The 21,927-nt window shown below is 35.9% G+C and overlaps 1 protein-coding gene across 1 annotated transcript in view; it reads left to right on the forward strand.

Moving 5' to 3' along the window:
* Positions 1-21,927, forward strand: part of HSD17B4 (hydroxysteroid 17-beta dehydrogenase 4) — a 60,626-nt gene that overhangs the window by 17,602 nt on the left and 21,097 nt on the right. The window contains exons 8-17 of the mRNA XM_034432826.3: positions 372-559; positions 668-759; positions 2,598-2,622; positions 3,609-3,737; positions 9,176-9,282; positions 11,092-11,328; positions 12,556-12,607; positions 13,758-13,829; positions 15,830-15,933; positions 16,490-16,555. Coding sequence (XP_034288717.1) covers positions 372-559; positions 668-759; positions 2,598-2,622; positions 3,609-3,737; positions 9,176-9,282; positions 11,092-11,328; positions 12,556-12,607; positions 13,758-13,829; positions 15,830-15,933; positions 16,490-16,555 — 1,072 coding nt within the window. The remainder of the gene's footprint in view (positions 1-371; positions 560-667; positions 760-2,597; positions 2,623-3,608; positions 3,738-9,175; positions 9,283-11,091; positions 11,329-12,555; positions 12,608-13,757; positions 13,830-15,829; positions 15,934-16,489; positions 16,556-21,927) is intronic.

Here is a 21,927-nt window from a genome sequence, read left to right on the forward strand (position 1 = left end):
ATTTTCTATTTAATAGATGTTCATTGGCACTTTAAAACTTTGTTAAATGGCAATGTTGTCTAATTAGCACAATTCTATTGCTTTTACTGATGCATTCCAGGGGTGGGTTCTACTTACCTTTACTACCGGTTCGCAATGGGATCTCGCACGCACGCTCACTTCGCTCACGCACGCGCCTTGCTTCTGCGCATGTGCAGATTGCCAGTGATGATATCTGGGGCGGTGGGCGGGACCTTCCACTGGTTTTACTACCGGTTCGTCTGAACTGGTCCAAACCGGGGTCAACCCACCACTGATGCATTCCCCTTCAATCTTCCATCAGGCTTTTTCCTGTATTCTAATGTCAGAATTTCCTACTGTTTGTTTTCAAGAATAATCATGACTTCCTCATCTGCTGGAATATATGGGAACTTTGGCCAGGCTAATTACAGTGCTGCCAAACTTGGTCTTTTGGGTCTGGCAAACACACTTGCAGTTGAAGGCAAGAAGTACAACATCCACTGCAACACTATTGCTCCCACAGCAGGCTCCAGGTTAACACAGACTGTTATGCCTCCAGGTAAATGATTGTAAATATTCGCAACAAATTAACCTGAGTGAATGATAAAATATCTCTTCTGTTCTCTACTCCTGAGGCTTGTTTTTGTTTAAATTTCATTTTCCCTAGCTCTGGTGGATGCCTTAAAACCGGAATATGTGGCCCCTCTTGTCCTTTGGCTTTGTCATGAAAGATGTCAAGAGAACAGTGGATTGTTTGAGGTAATAATCATGTATTGTGCTTTCCCAGCAATGGGCCTTGCATCCATCATGTTTTCTTTCTCCCAGTCCCTCTCCCTCTCTCTTTCCCTCTCTCACTCCCTCTCTTCACAATTCAAATCTGTGCAGAAATCTGTTCTCGCATTACAGATGGTCCTCGACTTACAACAGTTCATTTAGTGATCTTTCGAAATTACAATGGCACCATTGCAGAGTGGGACGCGGTGGCTCAATGGCTAAGACGTTGAGTTTGTCGATCAAAAGATTGGCAGTTCAGCGTAACAGCGTAATCCCTGGTGCCGCGTAACGGGGTGAGCTCCTGTTACCTGTCCCAGCTTCTGCCAACCTAACAGTAGAAAAGCACGTAAAAAATGCAAGTAGAAAAATAGGGACCCCCTTTGGTGGGAAGGTAAAAGTGTTCCATGCACCTTTGGTGTTTAGTCATACCGGCCACATGACTACAGAGACGTCTTCGGATAGCACTGGCTCTTCAGCTCTGAAACAGAGATGAGCACTGCCCCCTAGAGTCAGGAATGAATAGCACATATGTGTGAGGGGAATCTTTACCTTTGCAGCATTTCCATGGTTATGTGATTTACATTCAGATGCTTGACAACTGCTTCATATTTTTGATGGTTGCAGTGTCCTGGGGTCATGTGGTTCTGGTCTGACAAGCACAGTCAATGGGGAAGCCAGATTCACTTAGTAACCATGTTACTAACTTAATAACTGCAGTGATTCACTTAACAAATGTGGCAAGAAAAGTGATAAAATGAGACAAAACCCACTTGACAACTGTTACTTAACAACATAAATTTTGGGCTGAGTTGTAGTTGTAAGTCAAGGACTACCTGTATAGGATAAGTTGAACACATGTCAATATCATGCTGAAAAACAGGAATGATTTGAAATCAAATATTTGAAACAAAATGGTGAAAAGAATATTTATTAAAAAGATTGCAACATATGTTGAACCTTAGGGGCAATAATTGCTATAAGAAGAAGGAATCCGTTGATGGCTTCATCCTACATGATCACCTTATATTCTAAATTCCATACGCCAGATAACACTACATCCAAAACGTCAAGGACCATGGGGAAGAGAAAAATATTACTAGACCTGCAATAAACTCACTTTTTGCAGAAATATGAAAAACTTTAGAAAATAATTTTAAATAGGAAACACTAAAACCACTGGTGAAATGTAAAATTTGTTACTACCGGTTCTGTGGGTGTGGCTTGATGGTGTGGGCTAATATGATTGGGTGGGCATGGCCAACTACTTTTCTTTTTACTTTTAAAAGCATTTTTTCGGCCAAAGAGTTGGTAGAAAAAATGCTTTTAAAAGTTTAAAAAAAACCCTCTGATGATTGCGTGGCTCAGCTGGGCATAGGGGGTGGCGCAGGGCCAAACCACCCGCCGCCATCGCTACCGGATCGCCCAGATCACTACCGGATCGGGTGACCTGGTCCAAACCGGGAACATTTCACCCCTGACTAAAACCCTGAGAATGAACATGCTCAGAACGTAAAGCTGACTGACTGTTGAGTAGAAGAAACTGAGGAAACAGGACACAAAAATAAGATCAATGCTTTGTAATATAAGAAGCTAACACCCTGCCTTGTTTAAAGCTGCTCATGTATTGATTGATTTGAACTTAATCTAATCATAGTGCCTTTTGTAAGAATCAACTTCATATGGAGGTAAAAAGTAAATGCATATTTTGATCTATTGGAACTAATCTGTTGTGATTAAATGGGAGCCACTCCTATTTGATTTGCTTCACACTTCATTTTCAGTTTTCTTTGTAAATTATATTGATTTTTAAAACTATGTTGCAGGTTGGAGCTGGCTGGATTGGAAAATGTAAGTCTTCTTGCTCATTTGATCTAGTGAGAAAGTATCTGAATTTGACACAAAATCCAAACTAATGTGTTAAACTAGTATATAATAACATTAAGTCATTTCATTTTAAGAGTGGTAGAATTTGAAGATAATTTCACTGACTCTCCATCTGAGCCTCCTGCCCTTGCTCTCTTTCTTACTATATTAGGATTTGATTTTGTTCATTTGTTTATTTATTTGGTTTGGTTAAAAGAGATTAATCATAGATAGTTGGTAAATGCAGTTTGCTTTAATGGCAATAGCAATAGCAATAGCACTTAGACTTATATACCGCTTTACAGTGCTTTACAGCCCTCTCTAAGCAGTTTACCGAGTCAGCATATTGCCCCCAAAACAATCTGGGTCCTCATTTTAACTACCTTGAAAGGATGGGAGGCTGAGTCAACCTTGAGCCTGGTGAGATTTGAACTGCCAAATTGCAGTCAGCCGGCAGTCAGTAGAAATAGCCTGCAGTACTGCACTCTAACCACTGTGCCACCGCAACTCTATGATGATGATGATTATTATTATTATTATTTGCTTTTTCAATTCTACAGAACTGTTTTATCAATCAGAAGTTGGTCTTTCATACCTCTGTTTTTATTATTATTTCCTTTCTTTTCTATTGGAGTTATATTAGGGCCCACAGTTAGTTTTTTAAAAAATTCTACTGTTATCTATTCTTAGCTGTCAAAATAGTTCTGGTGTCCAACACAAACAAACAATGTGTTGATGACAAATCAAGAAAACCTGCCACAGTTTCATATTCAGATTGGAATACATATTCTATTCATAGTCCTCAAGAATATGCACAGTTTGCTAAATTCCAATTTGCTATCAGCAGTAATCCATACTTTGTTTTGATCAGAAAAAAATTTACATTTATAAAAGGAACTAGTGATGCAGCTACAGCTGAATGGCTATTTTTAATTGGTGTTTAATACCCTTTCTAATTGCTATTTGCTTAGTACGCTGGGAACGATCCCTGGGAGCTGTTGTTAGGCATAAGAACCACCTAATGACACCAGAAGCTGTGGAACATAATTGGGAAAAGATTTGTAATTTTGATAATGCCCAAGCACCTCAAGAAATTGGAGGTAAAAGCAACTTTAAATTCATTACATATTTTGTAAAGTTAAAAACTCTTAATATTACAGTATGTAAAAATAAAAGTGCATAATGATTTATTTTTATTTTAATATATGTGTGTGTGTGTTTATGTGTGTGTATTCATCTACTAATGTCCTCCGTATAGCTTTAGAGAGTAATTTTTTTCCATAATATTTCATTTTTCCCAAAGTTTTTGAATTTTTCAAGATGTCATAAATTTTTTATAATATAAGTAGATAAAGTCATACCAGTTTGCACAAAACGTTTCCATTTTCTTTCCTTAATGTTATTAATTTATAAATTACCTTTTCCATAAAGGCTAAAGTCCAAAGTTTCATCCCAAACCTTCAGTCTACTTTGATGTAGTTCCAGGTCTGAACTATAACTTGTTGCTGTTAAGAAAAACACAGATCTATATTTAATAGTGAAAAAGGGAGAACGATGTTAATTTATGGTGGCCAAAATTAGGAAGAGTTTGGTAACACATTTTCTGACTAACAACAGCTATTAAGTAGCATAGATCTTTGTGAGTTGTAACTTGAATTATCAGATAACTGAAAATTGTAATATTAATGTTTTATGTTAAGGGAGCCTAAATTTAAGAAATGGTATAATCTCATACAGGGAATTATAATCCATAAATCATTTACAAATTAAATTAAATTTTAGGAAAAATTATTGTTCAAATGCAGGGTTACTTTAAACATTGAGGCATATTCTCACAGCCTATTTAAACATTCTTCTGCATAAGTAGCTACATATACTTTCCAATAACAAAAGTAAAATATCCTTGCTGTGATTGCAGTGTACAAAACTAGTTCGATATACCTTGTGGGAATGTAAGATTTAGTAGCATTTTATTTTAAAAATAGCAGGTTTGAAAGGAAATTTTAAAATTAGAGAACTGCATGTAACCCAAATATTTCCCATCATCCTGTATACAAATATATTACATTACAAAAGAGGTGAAATTTAATTCTGTCACAGGAGTTTACTGACTTAAACAGCAAGGTATAAAGCAATTTTTTAAAGTTTGTTTCCTGAGGAATGATAGTAGTAAGTAGGTAGTAGGTAAGACTCTTGGGAGTTAATTTGTATTGATGCTAAATAAATTGTTGGCAACAAGCTAATCAGATGGGTCTATGTGTAAATATATGCTTAATCATTTATCAATTCATATAGACTGATGTACAATTTACTGTGTATAATTCCAACAATAGATCAATAAAATGATAGCAAGCATATACATTATCCAAAAGGATCACCTACTCATCCTTTTTCAGAATTGCAGCCAGTATCAAATGACAACTAAGAAATTGCTGATAAATCATTGCCTGTCAATTCAATAATCCTACCTTCCTTATTTAACAGTGAAAATCATTTTTACTGTGATTGGGAATGGCCATGAAGAGACTTCTAATTGATTGAATTAAAAAAAAGCCACCTACCTACAACCTTATTTTAGGGCTGATCATTTGGCATTTATTATGCACCTAATTGGGGACTGAATGCTGGGAATTAGGCCCAGGTTTCTGGGACAATTTGAACAAATAAGCTTAAGCACATACTACAGGTACTAATTTTTTGGAAGAATTAGGGGAGAAAGGCATATCGAGGTGCAAAGATGATGGCACTCTCTTTTATCTCCATATCTTCATTTCAAATAAACACCTTGGGTATTAATTTGTTTCATTAACAAAATATAATTTATTTCTAAATAGTTGATCGATAGTTCAGGAATACAACACATGTTTGCATGCATTAAGTCCTCTTGGTAAGCTCAAGAATTGGATCTGGATGTCCCCCAAATCCTTAAAAATCCTTACTGTCTGTGTGGGCAGTATTGGGTTAAATTTATGAATGATCTGAGTTAATGTAAGATTGCTTCCTATGTTTTTAAGCTCTGATTACTTAATGCAGAAAAGAACAATTTCAAGCACTTTCCCCCCATCTTCGTGTCCTTTCTAGCAAATCCAGGTGGACTCCAGATAGGTCAATCTGTCACAGGCCATTGCTACCTAGGTATGATAAATAGGTATCTTAAGTAAATATGCAAATGTTTTAAGAGTAGGGCCAGATTGGTAAAACTGACTTCATGGCATATAATCAACTTTGAAAGTCTGATATGTATGCTATTTGATACAAAAATTATTAGTCCTGCTTTGCATTATTCATTTTGATTTTGACACATCAATAAGAATATACTGTGTTTCCCTAAAAATAAGACCCTGTCTTATATTTTTTTGAACCCTGAAATAAGCGCTTGGCCTTATTGCCATGCACTCAAAAGCCCGATTGGGCTTATTATCAGGTGATGTCTTATTTTGGGGGAAACAGTAGCTTGTTATATATAGTGTGAGTTTTAGTTTTCTACTAAATAAGGCATTCTGCATGGTTTTTGGGTGACAACCAAACTTCTGAATCTTCACCTGTGAGAATAAGAAAAAAGAGGAAGAGAAAAACGCTGTACATACCTGAGAGATTATTTAATTTTTCTGTATTAGAGCATTAGAAAATAAGACAATTAAAAAAAACTTTCTCCCTTAATGCCTGAAGACACTGAAGTAAGGAAAACTAATTAGAGTATTAACATTAAAATTGAAGTCTATATTCTTTATATCTGCAAATTTAAGCTATCCTAGATTTCATTAAAAACTATTACAGCATTAATGTAAGTAAATTAATGTTGTGAAAAGCTGTTATACACTAACAGCTAATATACAAAATTATACAAAAATATCAATTAGCATAAGCTTTTACCTATCATTTGTAAGGATTATCTAGAGTTGTATTTATTTGCAAAATGCATATAAAATTTCAGCCGTTCAATACATGCTCTCTAATATTAACAGTACTATTTGCCAAGGTGTGCAATGTTCCTTGCAACCATTGTAAACAAAGCAATTTGCTTTGTTACATTTGTCTCCATCAGATTTTTTTTTCTTCTAAACTAGACTGATTCACTTGGATTAACAAGGGTGAATCTAGCTCTAGGTTCCTGATAAAGTTTGCACAGTAGATCAAATCTCCAACCTGTAAATTATTACAAATGCATAAAAAGGTAAAAGTTCCCCTCGCACATATGTGCTATTCGTTCCCGACTCCAGGGGGTGGTGCTCATCTCCATTTCAAAGCCGAAGAGCCAGCACTTTCCAAAGACGTTTCTGTGGTCATGTGACTGGCATGACTAAACGCCAAAGGCACACGAAACGCTGTTACCTTTGTACCAAAGGGGGTCCCTATTTTTCTACTTGCATTTTTTACGTGCTTTTGAATTGCTAGGTTGGCAGAAGCTGGGACAAGTAACGGGAGCTCACCCCATTACATTGCACTAGGGATTTGAACCACTGAACTACCGAACTTTCGAGCAACAAGCTCAGTGTCTTAGCCACTGAGCCACCACGTATAAGTGATGTATAATTGGTAATCCTTTTTATCTTCCATCCAAATAAACTGTAGGCATTCTTTGAAAACAGAACTCTGTGAAGGCTTCTCTCAGAGATATAAGAGACTAAATAGTATGACATTCCATGTCCTTTTCTAAAAAAAAAAAGATACCATTTAGCTAACTTAAGCTTTCATACTCTCTTTATATCTTGTCTAAAAACTTTAAAAAAATAAATAGTTCTTAAATAATGTATGCTAATTTATATCACTCAGACGTTCCTGATCTAGTGAGAATTGTGACAGTAGTTTTAGACATTAATTCATCCATCTGTTACCATTAAATTGTTTGTGAAGCATTGTTGTGCCAAATAAGCATCAGGCATATTCCTATAATATAAAATTATTGCTTTCTTTCCCTTACATTTATTGATAGAAGGCCCACTTGTAATCCCAACATTGCTATTGGTATACATGGGGATAAGGCTAATATTGAATTTATGCATTTACTTTGGACCACTTCTCATTCTTCTCTTTTACTAAATCTCCAAATTGGTGCCTCATATCAACTGTGATACTGTTTTCTCCCAGAAAGATGCTAAGCATAGGCCGTACTAACCGTAGTTTATAGAATTATAAATTGTGGCTCAAAATGATATGCAGATATTTAGTCTCTGAATGCATAATCTAAACTTTTGTTTTCCTGAGATTAACAACTGTGAAACGTTGAGTGCTGTATCGTTTCAAAAGTAATTTCTTTTTGTAAGGATCTTATTAAAATGATTATAAGCCTTAATAATAGGTCAATGTTATGTATGTTTCCTTGCTAGATAATTATAGCATCTTTGTCAAAAAAATACTATTAAAGAAGTAAATAATCAATGATGTAATAAGTTACTATAATGTTCCATTTGGATATATGCTTATATGGAGGCCTGCCATATCTTAAAACTAGCCAATTATATTGTGTTGGCTCATGCTTGGGAATGAAATATTCTTAGCTCTTAGTTCATTTGTCAAGTTGCCGTGTCTTAAGTATTGTGTTCGGTTAGAAGGTCATGCTGAACTTTTGAATTAAGATGAGATACAGAGGTAATAATAACACCGTAAAGACATCACATATGAAGCTGGATAGCTTTTCAAATAGGGTAGCCAGACACAGTTGAGAAGGTTTTTTTCCCCCCTGCATGGCATTCTCTTCTCTGGTATCAAACATTTTGGGCCAGATGGGGCTATTAATTGAAGATTTGTAAAGTTAAGAGGCAGTGTTACACACTTCAAAAACTTTTAATACAAAATCTCACCATAACCATTTGCGCAAGGTAAATTTTGTCCAATTGTATTTAAAGAAATAAGCAGGATAGGGCTCTGAAACAGATCTTTTTATTGATCACACTGAACCCCTATTTTGTTTCACTTCACACAAACAATATGAACAACAAGGTATAGAATTAAACCAAACTGAAGTACAACCTGTCACTCATTGTGATAGCGTTGGCTAAGAAATACAATATATATGTACAATCTACAGCTAAATATTCTTACACCACTCTCATTTAAAAAAGAATGATTTTGCTTCCCACCACGCCTGTAAAAGTATTGAAAGATGTTTTACAATGTTTAGGAATACAGAGTCCCTTTTTTCCAAATTATTTTTAGCCTCAGTGTGATTCTTCGGAATCTGCTTCCAGCTGTCCTCCTTTGTGGAGACAGAAACAATTTCCAAAGCACCCATGTGAACATTAGCCATTCATTTATGTTGTAATAACACAACATACAGGAATAGCAGACTCTCCTACACCATCCCTGCTTAACTGTAGACAGTTGCTTATTCATTCGAATCAAGTAACACTTCTGCAATTTACAAAATGTATCTGACATTCCAAGTATGACGCAGTTTTAAAAAAAAACACACCTCTGCGTGTGAAATCAAATGCCATGTTAACATTTTGTGTTGGTTGTGTTACAGTTCCAGAGATAGCTCTGGAAAGACTATTTTCTTTTTTTATAGTTTTGAAACCACTATTTTTTCTATTTCCAGAATCTCTTGTTATGCTGAATGAAGTGCTGAATCAAATAGAGTCTCAGAATGTCTCTCCAAATCCCATAAGCCACAGTGCGCCTACATCGTCTTCAGGCATTGACCCTGTAAGTAAAATGCATATGTTCATTATTGTACTTGAAGTCATTCCACTTGCCTCAAACCACGAGAAACTTGTTACAGATGTGAATCAGAAGATGCAGTGTATAGTCTTAAAAGTTCAATTTTAAAACAACACTCTTTGTCACTCTTAACTGTTTTATTCTTTAAATAGCATTTATAAGAACCATTACATTGATTAGGTGAGCAATGAATTGGTTTTGCTCTGGAAAATTCTGACTCTTAATGTTTGTTTTGTTAAATAGATTTAATTTCTCTTAATACAAAGTATGGTTTCTGCCCAAAATAAAAGTATTCTAATTTATAATTCTAATATTGTGACTTAATATTCCAGGCAATATAATGTAGCAATGTCTTTTAAACAATTAAAGAATAGAGAGAACATTTATTATCCTAGGGTTATTTGTACCTTGTACAATTTTCATTTTGCAGAATATGATAATTTTGAAAAATGGACCTAGCAAACAGGAAAGTGGAACCCCTTGTTTAATCATACAAAAACTGAGTTAAAGAAGACATGGTAGAAATATGGCTGAATCCCAACACATTAGCTGCCTTTTATTTTGACAAATGGACTTTCCCCTGCTTTCCCCACTTCTATAGACATCCCCCACCCACCCAGACTTCCACAATCAAATATCATCACTTTGGGAAATATTTGACCATTCTGCTGAATAAAATAATTCCTATAACAAGCATTGTTAATTGGAGATATCTATTTTGGTAAATGTTTCTCAGTTGAGAGACTGGGGAAGGAGAACACTAGATTTTGAAAATGGCCAGATCTAGTTAGAGATAAACAGGCAGGGAGCAAATGTGGGTTAAGTAATGAGCCAGATAAAAAAGAATGTGGATGCACTGAGGTCCTCTATCCTTTATTTTTAATATTTGAGGGGCTGTCACAAATAAAAGGGGGTCAATCTATTTTCCAAAACACCAAAAGGCAAGTTAAGAAACAATGGATAGAAACTAATCAAAGAGAGAAGCAACCTAGAAATAAGGAGAAACTTCCTAACAGTGAGAACAATTAACCAATGGAACAGCTTGCCTTCAGAATTTGTGGGTGCTCCATCCATGGAGGCTTTTAAGAAGATACTAGACAGCTACTTGTCTGGACTGATATAGGATCTCCTGCATGAGCAGGGGTTGGACAAAGTCCCTTCCAACTCTGTTATTCTGTTATTTATCTGACAGCATCTTCTACAGATGGTTTTTAACAGAGGTCTGAACTGATACCTTACATAGAGATATTGAAATAAGGGTGCATTTGGCTTTGGGGTTATAATTAACCCATAACATCTTTTCCATCAGTCTGGATTTTAATGCTTAGAATCAAAGAAATAATTTGTTATGTTTGGAATGATTTAAGTCTTGATAGAATTTATTAGGATTATGCGCTAATTTCTAAAATGATTTTTATAATTCATTCATACCTTCATTTACGTTAGAAGTGTTTCACTCTTACACTGACTAGAATTACTGGCAGTGGGGTTTCAGCGACAATGTTGCCCTATAATTAGTTGGCAAAACCTATTAGTCAATAAAATGCTTAGTGTGATGTTATTTATATAAATAAAATAGGAGTTATTAAAATATGTAAAATCCTTGTCTGAGAAATGTGAACCAAGTGTTTTCCTGTAAGTATGCATACATTGAAAGAACTAGAGATGATTATAATCACTTATGGCAAGTATTTATTTACAAACTTTAATCACTTTAGGTTCCTTGAACTAATGGCAAATATTATTAGCTGAACGTCTAAATCAACAAGTAACATGTGCATTTAATACCCACAGGCAAAGTGCATTGGCCAGAAGCTCCCTGAGTATGCGTATGAATACACTCATTTGCAGCCCATTTTGTATGCGCTTGGAGTGGGTATGTCCACCAAGGATCCGGACAATCTGAAATTCCTGTTTGAAGGGAGTGAAGAGTTTTGCTGCCTTCCTACTTTTGCAGTCATACCAGCTCAAGCTTCCATGATTGATGGTGGCATATTCAGTATTCCAGGACTCAATATTGATGTAGCAAGAGTAAGGATGCATTATAGCAACTAATTTGTTTTATGTTACAACCTATTAGAAAACCGTGCTCATTACCAGTACAAAATGAGGAAATAGAGTGTTAAATATATACATGTATGTATGTATGTGTGTGTGTGTGTGTGTGTGTGTGTGTGTGTGTATATATATGTATGTATGTATGTATATATGTATGTATGTATGTATATATGTATATATGTATATATATGTAGGTCTTTGGTTATTCGGGTCTTCTCCCACGTAAAATTGGAAGTGTCTTGGCGACGTTTCGACGAAGTCTCATTCATCATCTTCAGGCTGGTGTTTTCGGCTTCCCACCCAATCAGCTCACACCCCCACTAGCAGTTAAAAGGAAGAGACAGCTGCGATCTCACATTGCTCCTGGAAGCACGAAGCCGAGAACACCAGCCTGAAGATGATGAATGAGACTTCGTCGAAACGTCGCCAAGACACTTCCAATTTTACTTGGGAGAAGACCCGAATAACCAAAGACTTACATACAAACAAATATATATATATATAAACTTTAAAATCTAAGTACCAAATCCATAGTTTGGCTTCCCATTTTTCCTCAGTATCCAAGATAACATGGAAATTTGGGAGTCAGATGTACTCAATTTTGTAGGATTGATATCAATATCACAGCAGTCTAATAGCCGTCACAATAATTTTAATGGGATGGAATAACAAAGTAATTGGATATGCTTTGCTAGACATTTCATGTAGGCATTTTTTCAATACTTCTTTGAAGCCAGACTGAAGTACTAATGAGCTTGAGGTATTTTACACTTTAATTTCTACTTTCAGAAGAAAGAAAAAAATAAACAAACTACGAGGGATACTGATATGATTTAAAAAAAAAAATACCCAAGTCACTGAAAGTTTAGTGAAAGGGAAAAAAAGGAAGTGAATTAAATGAAAACTACTTTTTAAATTGGACCCTTGGAAGAGATAAGGATATTTTGCATCTAATGGCATATTCACTTCCAGACACTGAAGATTTACAAGGCCATAAAACAGTAATGCCTCATTACTTTCATTACTTTTCAACAGATAAAAAAGTAATGCCTTTTATTGGGAAAATCCTCAATGTGAACTTTAATCCTGCCCCTCCCCCTTTGCCAAATTAAACTGGTAATGTATTTAAGAAAATAGTTTGATAGATATTTCAGTGAAATAGTTCTATATTCTGTGAAAAATATTTTTTTTCCCTTTTAGGTTTTACACGGTGAACAATATTTGGAGTTGTACAAACCATTTCCTACATCAGGTTGGACTTTTACATATCTAATTAGCTCCATTAGGAAATATATTGTATTCCCATAAATGTATCGCACTATTTCTCTTCTTCTCTTCTAGTTATTGTTTTTCTCTCTCTGTAGTTATATGAATAGTAGTTTCACTGGAATAGAACCACTTCTGAATACTATAAAGCTATATCTAAGATATATCTTTTCTTCCTGCCCTTAAGGGGAGATGTTCTATCATGCCTCAAAGAGCAGAGCAAGTATTCAATATAATCTTCTTCAATTTAGTGTCTCCAAATTGGTTAAGGTTCAAATAATCGGTGCCACCTAGAAATAATGGAAGTGAAAACTCCCAATGTTTCTGAAGACTAGGTTTTTGTAGGATGAGTTAGTGTTTTTGTGCAGAAGGATACTCCTTTTGCATGCAAGGGGGCCAAACTGTTCAAATGATTGCCACCACTCTCCAGTTGAAACCCTGCCTTCTTTTTATATGTATCACAATGGAAGTGAAAAAGTATTGGGGCTTCAATCACATGGTTGCACTTGTCCTCTTGACTGTACTTGGTTGTTGTCCTCAAATGTCCTTGGTTCAAATAAAGTTACTGTATTTTTCGGAGTATAAGACGCTCCAGAGTAAAAGATGTACATTAGTTTTTAAGGAGGAAAACAAGAAAAAAAATTCTGTCTCTGCCTACCAGCATCCATCAGTATTCATCTGGCTAGCGTCCTTGCAGCAAACAGCAAACAGCCTGGTCAGCTTCAGCACGTTATCGCAACCTGATTCAGCATGAGCAGCTGATTGGCAGTTAGATCAGCCTCCCAGAATACTGCCAATCAACTGTTCCAGGCTGCAGGATTCACCACAGTCCATCGCCACCTCTACGTGTTGTGTTTTTGGCCTCTATGCGTCACATTTTTGGCTTTCGTGCGTCACATTTTTGGCCTCCGCACATTGAACTTTTGCCTCCAAGCGTCACATTTTCGGCCTCTGTGCTGTATTAATAATAATCATTGATACTCTGTGAAGAAAATAGAAAAATATATGGTTGGGGTTTTTTTTTTTTTGAGTATTTATTTATCATTATTTGTCATCCAACTTTATTTGTCATCCAATTTTGTTAAATTATTGCTAAATTATTGTTAAATTAATTATTATTTTGTTTTACATTTTAGGAAAACTGACTTCACAAGCCACTATTGCTGACATTCTTGATAAAGGCTCAGGAGCTCTTATACTCTTAGATGGTAATTTTCTTGGATTTTGTGATGGATAAATAGCTGGAGGGGTTGGGATAGAAACTGCCCTGAAAACTCATTGATGATAACTTGGAAGCCCGGAAGTCATCTCAGGGGAAAGTTGTATAAAATGAATTGGAAACACTCAGTTTTATCAGAAGCTTCAGTTTTGCCTGGCTTTTCCAAACCATAGTATTTCATTTCCACAATGTAATATTGTGGCTCTTTCAATTTTACAATTCTAGGTAATAATCTGAAAAAGTAGTGATGTGCGTGTTTATATAAAACTGGAAAACTTACAGTTATGAAGTCCAAAATTTTAGAAGGCATCTTGAAGCCTAGCTCCTCTTACCTCACCTAAACATTCTTCTTGTTTTCACTCATAACCCTATATATTTGTAGATATATTTTAAAAGTCATCTACTGTACTATTTTAAAATACCTTTACAATTCCTTTCAGTTGTTCCTACAATAGCTTGTTGCAATCTTAAAATGAGCAATGAAAACAAACTACAAATTTTAACAAATGGGTAGAATAAAGTCTTAATCCAGTTGATATAAATAGTCTGGCCAGAATAAAATAAAAAAATTCAAAACCAAAAATGTTATAGAAACAAAATTGTATATTCACCAGTAGCTAGTTTCCCGATCTCAGAGGGAGGAGTGATAGCGCATATAGAAAAGCCTTATGTAACTTAAATTCCTCTAGATGTGCTAGGGATGTTCAGCTGTCCCAAAATATTAGCTCTGTAGGGCTTTAATTGAACATGCCAACCCTTGACGTAAGAGCTAGAAATAGAGTAATAAAGGTAGTCCTTGACTTACAACAGTTCATTTAGTGACTGTTCAAAGTTACAACAGCACTAAAAAAAGTGACTTATGACCAGTTTTTACACAACCATTGCAACATCCCTGTGGTCACATGTTAAAAATTCAGATGGTTGGCAACTGTCTCATATTTACGATGGTTGCAGTGTCCCAGGGTCATGTGATCATCGTTGGCGACCTTTTGACAAGCAAAGTCAATAGGGAAACCAGATTCACTTATTGTTGCTAACTTAACAGCTGCAGTGATTCACTTAACAAATGTGGCAAGAAAGGTGATAAAATAAGGCAATGCTCACTTGAAAAATGTCTTGCTTAGCAAAAAAAATTTGGGCTCAATTGTGGTTTTAAGTTGAGGTTGTCATCTGAAATGAATGGGGTGAAATTTATCATTTCTAGCTCAATGGAATCAATAAGTAAGATCCTGGGAGTATTAGAAAAACAAAGTGACTTTGGTTAAAAATCCTTTTAAATTTAAACTAAACCTATAATAATTCTGATTTATCCTAGTCCAGTCCTTGTACTGGACATTGCCAGAACAGTCATGTCCTCCTTATCTTCCCTCTGAGGACAGAGAAATAACTCTAGTTCATTCTTCTCCCCTTCACTGAACTAAAAAAAACCCTGAACTCATGTATATAATACAATATAACTCAATACTATAATGAACCAGCATCTGCTATACACATTACTTATGCCAGGGGTGGGGAATGATGGTCCTTTTATGACTTATGAACTTCAACTCCCAGAATTCCTGAGCCATAAGCCAGATTTATGCCTATCAGTGTTGTAAAATAAAAGCCAGTCTTCCCCTTCTAGTGTTTTATAACTAGCTCACCCAATACTCAGTTCATTCATAGCTCTAGTCATGATGATATATTCCATATGCCAATGATAGAATCCAAGATAGCAAACGCATCTCTAAGAATCATCAATCATTTTAGTGTCATAGTTATATCAGTTTCAAAACAATATAGAAAAATAATACAAGCTCAAAGCACGTGAATATTTCAGTTTCCAGATTGAACCTTCAGCAAAGTTAATGGTCTCGCAATGATTTTAGGTTTCTACCTTTGAAAAGTCTATTACACCCAAGCCACTCTATTCATTTTTTTTTAAAAAAAAAACAAGGTTAAAATTAAATTTTAAAAAGGTATCTTTTTTGGCTTTCTCATCCTCTCTAGTACACACATACCATGGAAAGGATCTTTTGTGCTATAATCAGTTCTCTGTCTTTGCTATTGGAGCTGGAGGATTTGGTGGAAAGCGATCATCTGAGAAAGCCAAGGTAATATGAGTTTTGTGTTAGGCTACTGAATTTCAAATGTACTGCCAATTACTTAACAGTCATAAAAGTAATTACTCCCTGAATTCAGTTCACTCACTTGGAAGTTGGTTTTTTTTCAACACTAAGTTCTGTTCAGCTTGTAATATGCTCCCTACCATCAGTCTCTCAAAACATATCTATTTCATTGGTTGTGCTAAGTCGGGCTGATGGTAGGCACTGCAAGTAAACTCCCTGGCAACATTTGCTATTTAGGGAGGGTGGTCAGGTTGCTGATCTTTGAATTGATTTTACTTTGATATATTATTACCTCAGTTTAAGATTTTGCAGTGTACCTAATGACCAATTGGTTGCCCTCTGGAATCTATATCCTAAGTACTACCTCTTGTCATTTTCTGTACAACTGTACAACTCTACCTGAGAAACTGTCCACTCTAGTTAAAACTTCAGAGTTCAGCAATTTGTGTAAAATTATCAAACATCCAACATTTCATAAAGAAAAAGAATCTTTTTCTTTCTTTCTTTCTTCTATATTCATTTATTCATTCCTCTCTTTTAGGTCACAGTGGAGGCCCCCAAGAGGCCACCAGATGTTGTAATCACTGATGCCACTACAGTAGATCAGGTAAATACTTTACTTCTTAGAGAAAAGTTTCTTCTGTACAATTTCTTATGACGAGTCTCAGTTCGTATTTTTTAGAAATACTAAGTTACTACTAATTTAGTGGAGTCAATTAATGATTTTTATAATTTTGCAATACAGAGTTTATGAGCAGTACCAGCTGGTAGCTAACTGCTTGAATCCATTAGGATCTTGGACTAACTTAGGTCTTGTATTCTACTGCAAACATCCCCCTTCCCCAATGCTTTTTAAAACATGCCTTAAACATCCATTAATAGAACTTTGTTCTTTAAATAAAAATATTCACATCTAAGAGAGTCCTATTTAGGGTATGTCCATATATGAAGTACAGTAGTCCTCAACTTATGACCATGATTGAGCCCAAAATTTCTGTTGTTAAATCAGACATTAGTTAAGTGAGTTTTGCCCCATTTTACGACCTTTCTTGCCACAGTTGTTAAGTGAATCACTGCAGTTGATAAATTAGTAATCTGGTTGTTAAGTGAATCTGGCTTCCCCATTGGCTTTGCTTGTCAGAAGGTCACAAAAGGGGATCACATGACCTTGGAACATAGCAACGGTCATAAACATGAACCACTTGCCAAGCAGCTGAACCTTGATCACATGTTCATGGGGATGCTGCAAAACTTCGTAACTGTGAAAAATAGTCATTAGTCACATTTTTCAGTGCCATTATAATTTTGAACAGTCACTAAATTAACTGTTGTTAGTTGAGAACTACCTGTATATCCAGACATTTTTGTTGATGTACTGCAGTGTGTTATTTAAGGACTTGCTCATTTTCAAGGACAATATGGTTGTATTGTTTATTTATTTTTTTAGATTAGTACACCACCTTTCCCCAGAAGCTGGATGTCAGATACAGTTCTAACAATCTCCTTTGTTTAATAAGTGCCTCAGAAACAACCCTCTAGGGTAGGCCAGGCCCAAAGTCACAGAGCGATCTTCCATGAAGGAAAGCAAATTTGAATCCAGGGTTTCCCCCAGGAATGAGAAAAGATACCAGTTCATGTCAACAACTCTCTGAATTAGGAAAATCTAGGATTTCATCTGCACCATATTTTATCCATGGCATTGATATTAACAGCAGAGACTTTAACTATTCACAGTGCACTTTTCTAATATATGGCTGAATAACTATTGGCAGGAATTAGTCTTTCTCTCTTTGCCTCAGTCATACCCAGAGACACAGAAGGAGTCAGAGGATGAAGGAAATGTTCTTAGGCAGATGTTTGTGTCATTGTCAAAACCTTTCTTGCATTCACTCTATACTGAAAATCCCCATCATCTGTCACAACTGGCATAAGCATGAAAAGCATGAAGAGAGAGTGATGGAGGTAGCAGGGATTGCTGTCACATCAGAAGCCTGAGGTCCTTTTCTTTATATCTCTCCCTCCCTCCCTCTCGCTCTCTCTCTCTCCCTCTCCCTCTCCCCCCCTCTCTCTCTCATTTTAAAAGAGATTTTTTTTTCAGCCACGAAGATGCTGCCTTTTTTTTCCTACTCTTCCCATTGTTTCTTTGTAAAGTGAACTTCTTTCAAGTGTGTTTTCTTCTGTTTAATCTTTGCATCAAGCAAAAGTGTTGACAGAAGATTAAACTAAATCTAAAAGCATTTAATTGTTAACAATTTGTGAACCGATGAACATACCCATTTCAGTCCCACAAGGGGATGCTCTGACTACAGAATTTAAAAGCTGCTTCTCAATACTGCCACTGATCAGAATGACGTTTTAAATCAACAAAAAGATAAATATTTTGTCAAGGGATTCATTTTGCTATTGGGAGTTATCTCTTTATCTGTACGTGATCACTTTTGGAAAAGGGTTAATAAGAAATCAATTTTCAGAAACTCCTATCACTGGAAGTCAGTTAGGAGAAAATAAATGGTGGCAAAGAATAACAGCAAGGACCACAGGCAGCCATTTGAGACAACAGTTGTGTTATTGGTAATGTAATGTTCTGTATTCCTCCAAGGTTAATCTAATGGAATTTTAATTCCATTTTTTTCCTCAGAATACAAAATATATCGGTATTAATGACGGATATAACAATGATATATTCTCAGTTTTTATATATATATATATTAATTCCTTTCTGTTTGATTCTTTCACCATTTATTGTGCAAATATTGTAAATTGACCTAGTAAGTGTTGATTGATAAAATATCTCTATCCATGTTTAAGAATTAATTATATTTCAGCTGTTGTAGTTATACAAATATATTGGAATATACACAACATTCCTAAAGCTGGTTGAAGCTAGTACCTAAAAAGGCATTTTTATTAGGATTGCAGTGTTTTCTCAATATGTACTATAAACCACTAGAAAAGAATATGTATAGCTCAGAATTGAGCTTTGGGGTGCTTGGTGTTTTCTGAGTTTGGTTGTTTTCCTCTAGACATTTCATTAGCCAACTAGGTAACAACTTCAGCCTAGGAGAAGAAAGCACCAAGGACTTTGTTATAAAGCACATCCAAGATTCCATTAAATACTGAATTTTCAACAGTTTTGCCCTTAAATTTGTTGTGTAACACTTTCACTGTTCAGCTTCCATCTTTTGTCATACTGCTATTTAAGAATAGAGTTTTTTAAGTCTTTGTTAGAAGTTTATTTATTTATTAAATGTAGGAACTGTTCAACTCCAATATGACTCTGGGCAGGATACAATATATAGCATTTAAATAAAACAATTCCACACAGTACAAAAACAATGTCCAGAGAAAACAAACACTATCTCCTAAATTGGTTTCAGCCAGCTGCCCCCACTCACCTCCTCCTTGAGCTGGAACTATAAATCTGACAAGATTCCTCAAATTATGCACCAGCCCTAAAGAGGGCAGTTCAACCCCCCCTCAGGTCTAAAGGTGGAGCACCTCCCCCATCAGGATGGTCCAAATATCCTGTCATATTGGATGCTCTTCTTAAGATTGAATACAGATTTGTATAATAATACAACATAGATGTCAATGCTACAAGGCAGACAATATCAAGAAATAAACTTCACACAAAGCTAAAAACTATTTTTATTTAGAATGGGTATAGTAAAATCATCTTGCAAGTTGATTGAGCTTCTCCTTCTTCCTTTTTTAATAACAGGGTAAATAGGGAAGGTGGCTGAGAAGTTTGAGTACACTTTCTACATGTGATAGATTCAATCTAAATTTTCCTTCTCGGGCTCTTGGGAATGGTTTTCCCGCCTCTTCTTCAATGCCATCTTCTTTACTCTACAATAGAGCAATTCAAACTCAGCATTGCAATAGTTTTTAAATGATTCTTGGTGGAGAAGATTATGAAAGAGATTGAAAGGATCTATCAATAGCTGCACCTCTATATATTAAACAGGACGGACATACAGAACTACATCTTTGTGTCAATGTGAAAGGACCTTTTGTCTTGACTTAGGCTTCCTTAGAAATTAAACAGCACAAACTTAGTCCTGGCAAACTTCTTTAATTCATAAATGAAAGTAATTTACAGCCTGCAATTTTGAGCCTGCAGTCTTTCAGAGGAAGGTTATTAACACCCACCTATCTCACATGGAACGCTGTCAAAAAGCTAATTTCTAGACACAGAGCAAGGCCAAACTTGGCACAGAGTCACAAACGGAAGTTTCAAATCTTGAATCGGCCAGATGAACTAATTGCTTCCTGTAAAAGCTCATGTCCTGTTCGCTTCTCTTTTATGTCTTATGAGAGGGGCGAATCATCTCCAAGCCTTACTCCCAAGTCGACCCTGTTTTCTTAATTGCACATGCACACTGGGAACAGGCTCACACTGTTCTTCTGCCTCGCTGATGTCGGACTCCGGAGGCAGCAAAGAACTATCGGATGGCCTTGGCCCCCTCTCTGCCTCCGACTCAGGGCCCTCGTCTGAGCCTTCCCCAGACTCCAGGACTGCCCCACATTCCTCCCCAACTTTCTCACTGTCCAAATCTGCTGCCAGCTCTGCTGGCCGCTGGTGGCCACAACACCTTTACTGAGACAAAGGTACATACAGAGAATTTCTCTGTTTTAGAAACACATGAACACCTTTGCACTGCCACTGAACCCATGCTTAGAAAAGAACCAGGAGATACTTGTATAGGAGGTTCCATTAGTAGGTACCATTTTTCAGCCAGTTAAATGTTCCTACCTCTAGGCTTTATTCATTGGTGACCTGTACAATTCATACTATTCCTAATCTGGGGTCAGTTTGGTCTCTGTTATTACGTCTCTTACTGTAATTGCATTGAATTGTGCTGGATATTAAAATACTGCATAAAGTATATTATTAAAGATTGGACGAGGTGAGACACTTCAGCAGCTCTACATATGGTGGCCTCTTTGTTTTCAGTTCTTATAGTAAGCATAAACAAGCAGTGGAATAGCATAGCAACAAACAGCAAAGCCAAGAATCCAGACAGCAGCCTAGTCACATAAAAGGAAGGGAGATTTCAAAGGACTTAACAGACCAAACGGATCTTTTGCCAACTCAATAGCAGCAGCAGCTGCATCCCAAGACTATATATCTTACAGCAGAAATTTATGAATAGAAATATGTGCCTGTTAAATATTTTAAAAGGATACTTGTGATTCTGTGATTCAGGGAAACAAAAGCACTTTCAGAACATGGATGTATGTGCTTTGAACATCATTTCATTACCTCATCTTTAGTTTAATTCTCTTCTTCCTTATTCTTCCATATCTCAAGGTTTTGCTGAACTTCAAGGAAGGGGAGGGAGATTCATTGTCAAAGTGAAACCTGTGGGTTTTAATATTTGCTTTTAATTTGGTAACATGACATGCCGCAAATGTGTGTATATTGTTTCTGCCATAGATTGATTTTTCCTCCACAAATTACACATCCTTGGATGCTTCGGTGTTCTTTTATTTCTGTTTTTCTTCCCTTGCTATTTCAGCTGCTCTTTGATAGGGTTATGGAGTTAAACAAGAGGGCTGGCCTTAATTCACAGTGCTGCTGTTTGTTATTATAGAAAATAATCTTGTAAGGGATTAATCTTGCAGAAGGGCAGACCTAATTCTAGCTTGGAGATTTTTTTAAAGTGTCCTTTGGTCAGTGTGTTGATTTCTAGATGATAGAGGATAAAACTGTAGCTTAAGGGATTTGTCAGACCATTGTTTTTTTCCCCCTTACACAAATGTTTAATATTTGACAACAGAATTTATCTTTATAGCATCCCTTGTTATATCAATTTTCAGAGCAAACATTCCCTTTTATATGTGTGTGTGTGTGAAGTTACTGATAGTTTTTCTCTCCATATATACCAAACTTTAAAGAGCTTTATTTTAAACTTTAAATATTTGATACCTTCAAGACATTTATATGTATTATTTTATGATTGTAGTAGAAAGATC

Source organism: Pantherophis guttatus, chromosome 2 (genome assembly GCF_059756535.1).
Source record: "Pantherophis guttatus breed Tessera chromosome 2, ASM5975653v1, whole genome shotgun sequence".
In the NCBI taxonomy this organism is placed as follows: domain Eukaryota; kingdom Metazoa; phylum Chordata; class Lepidosauria; order Squamata; family Colubridae; genus Pantherophis; species Pantherophis guttatus.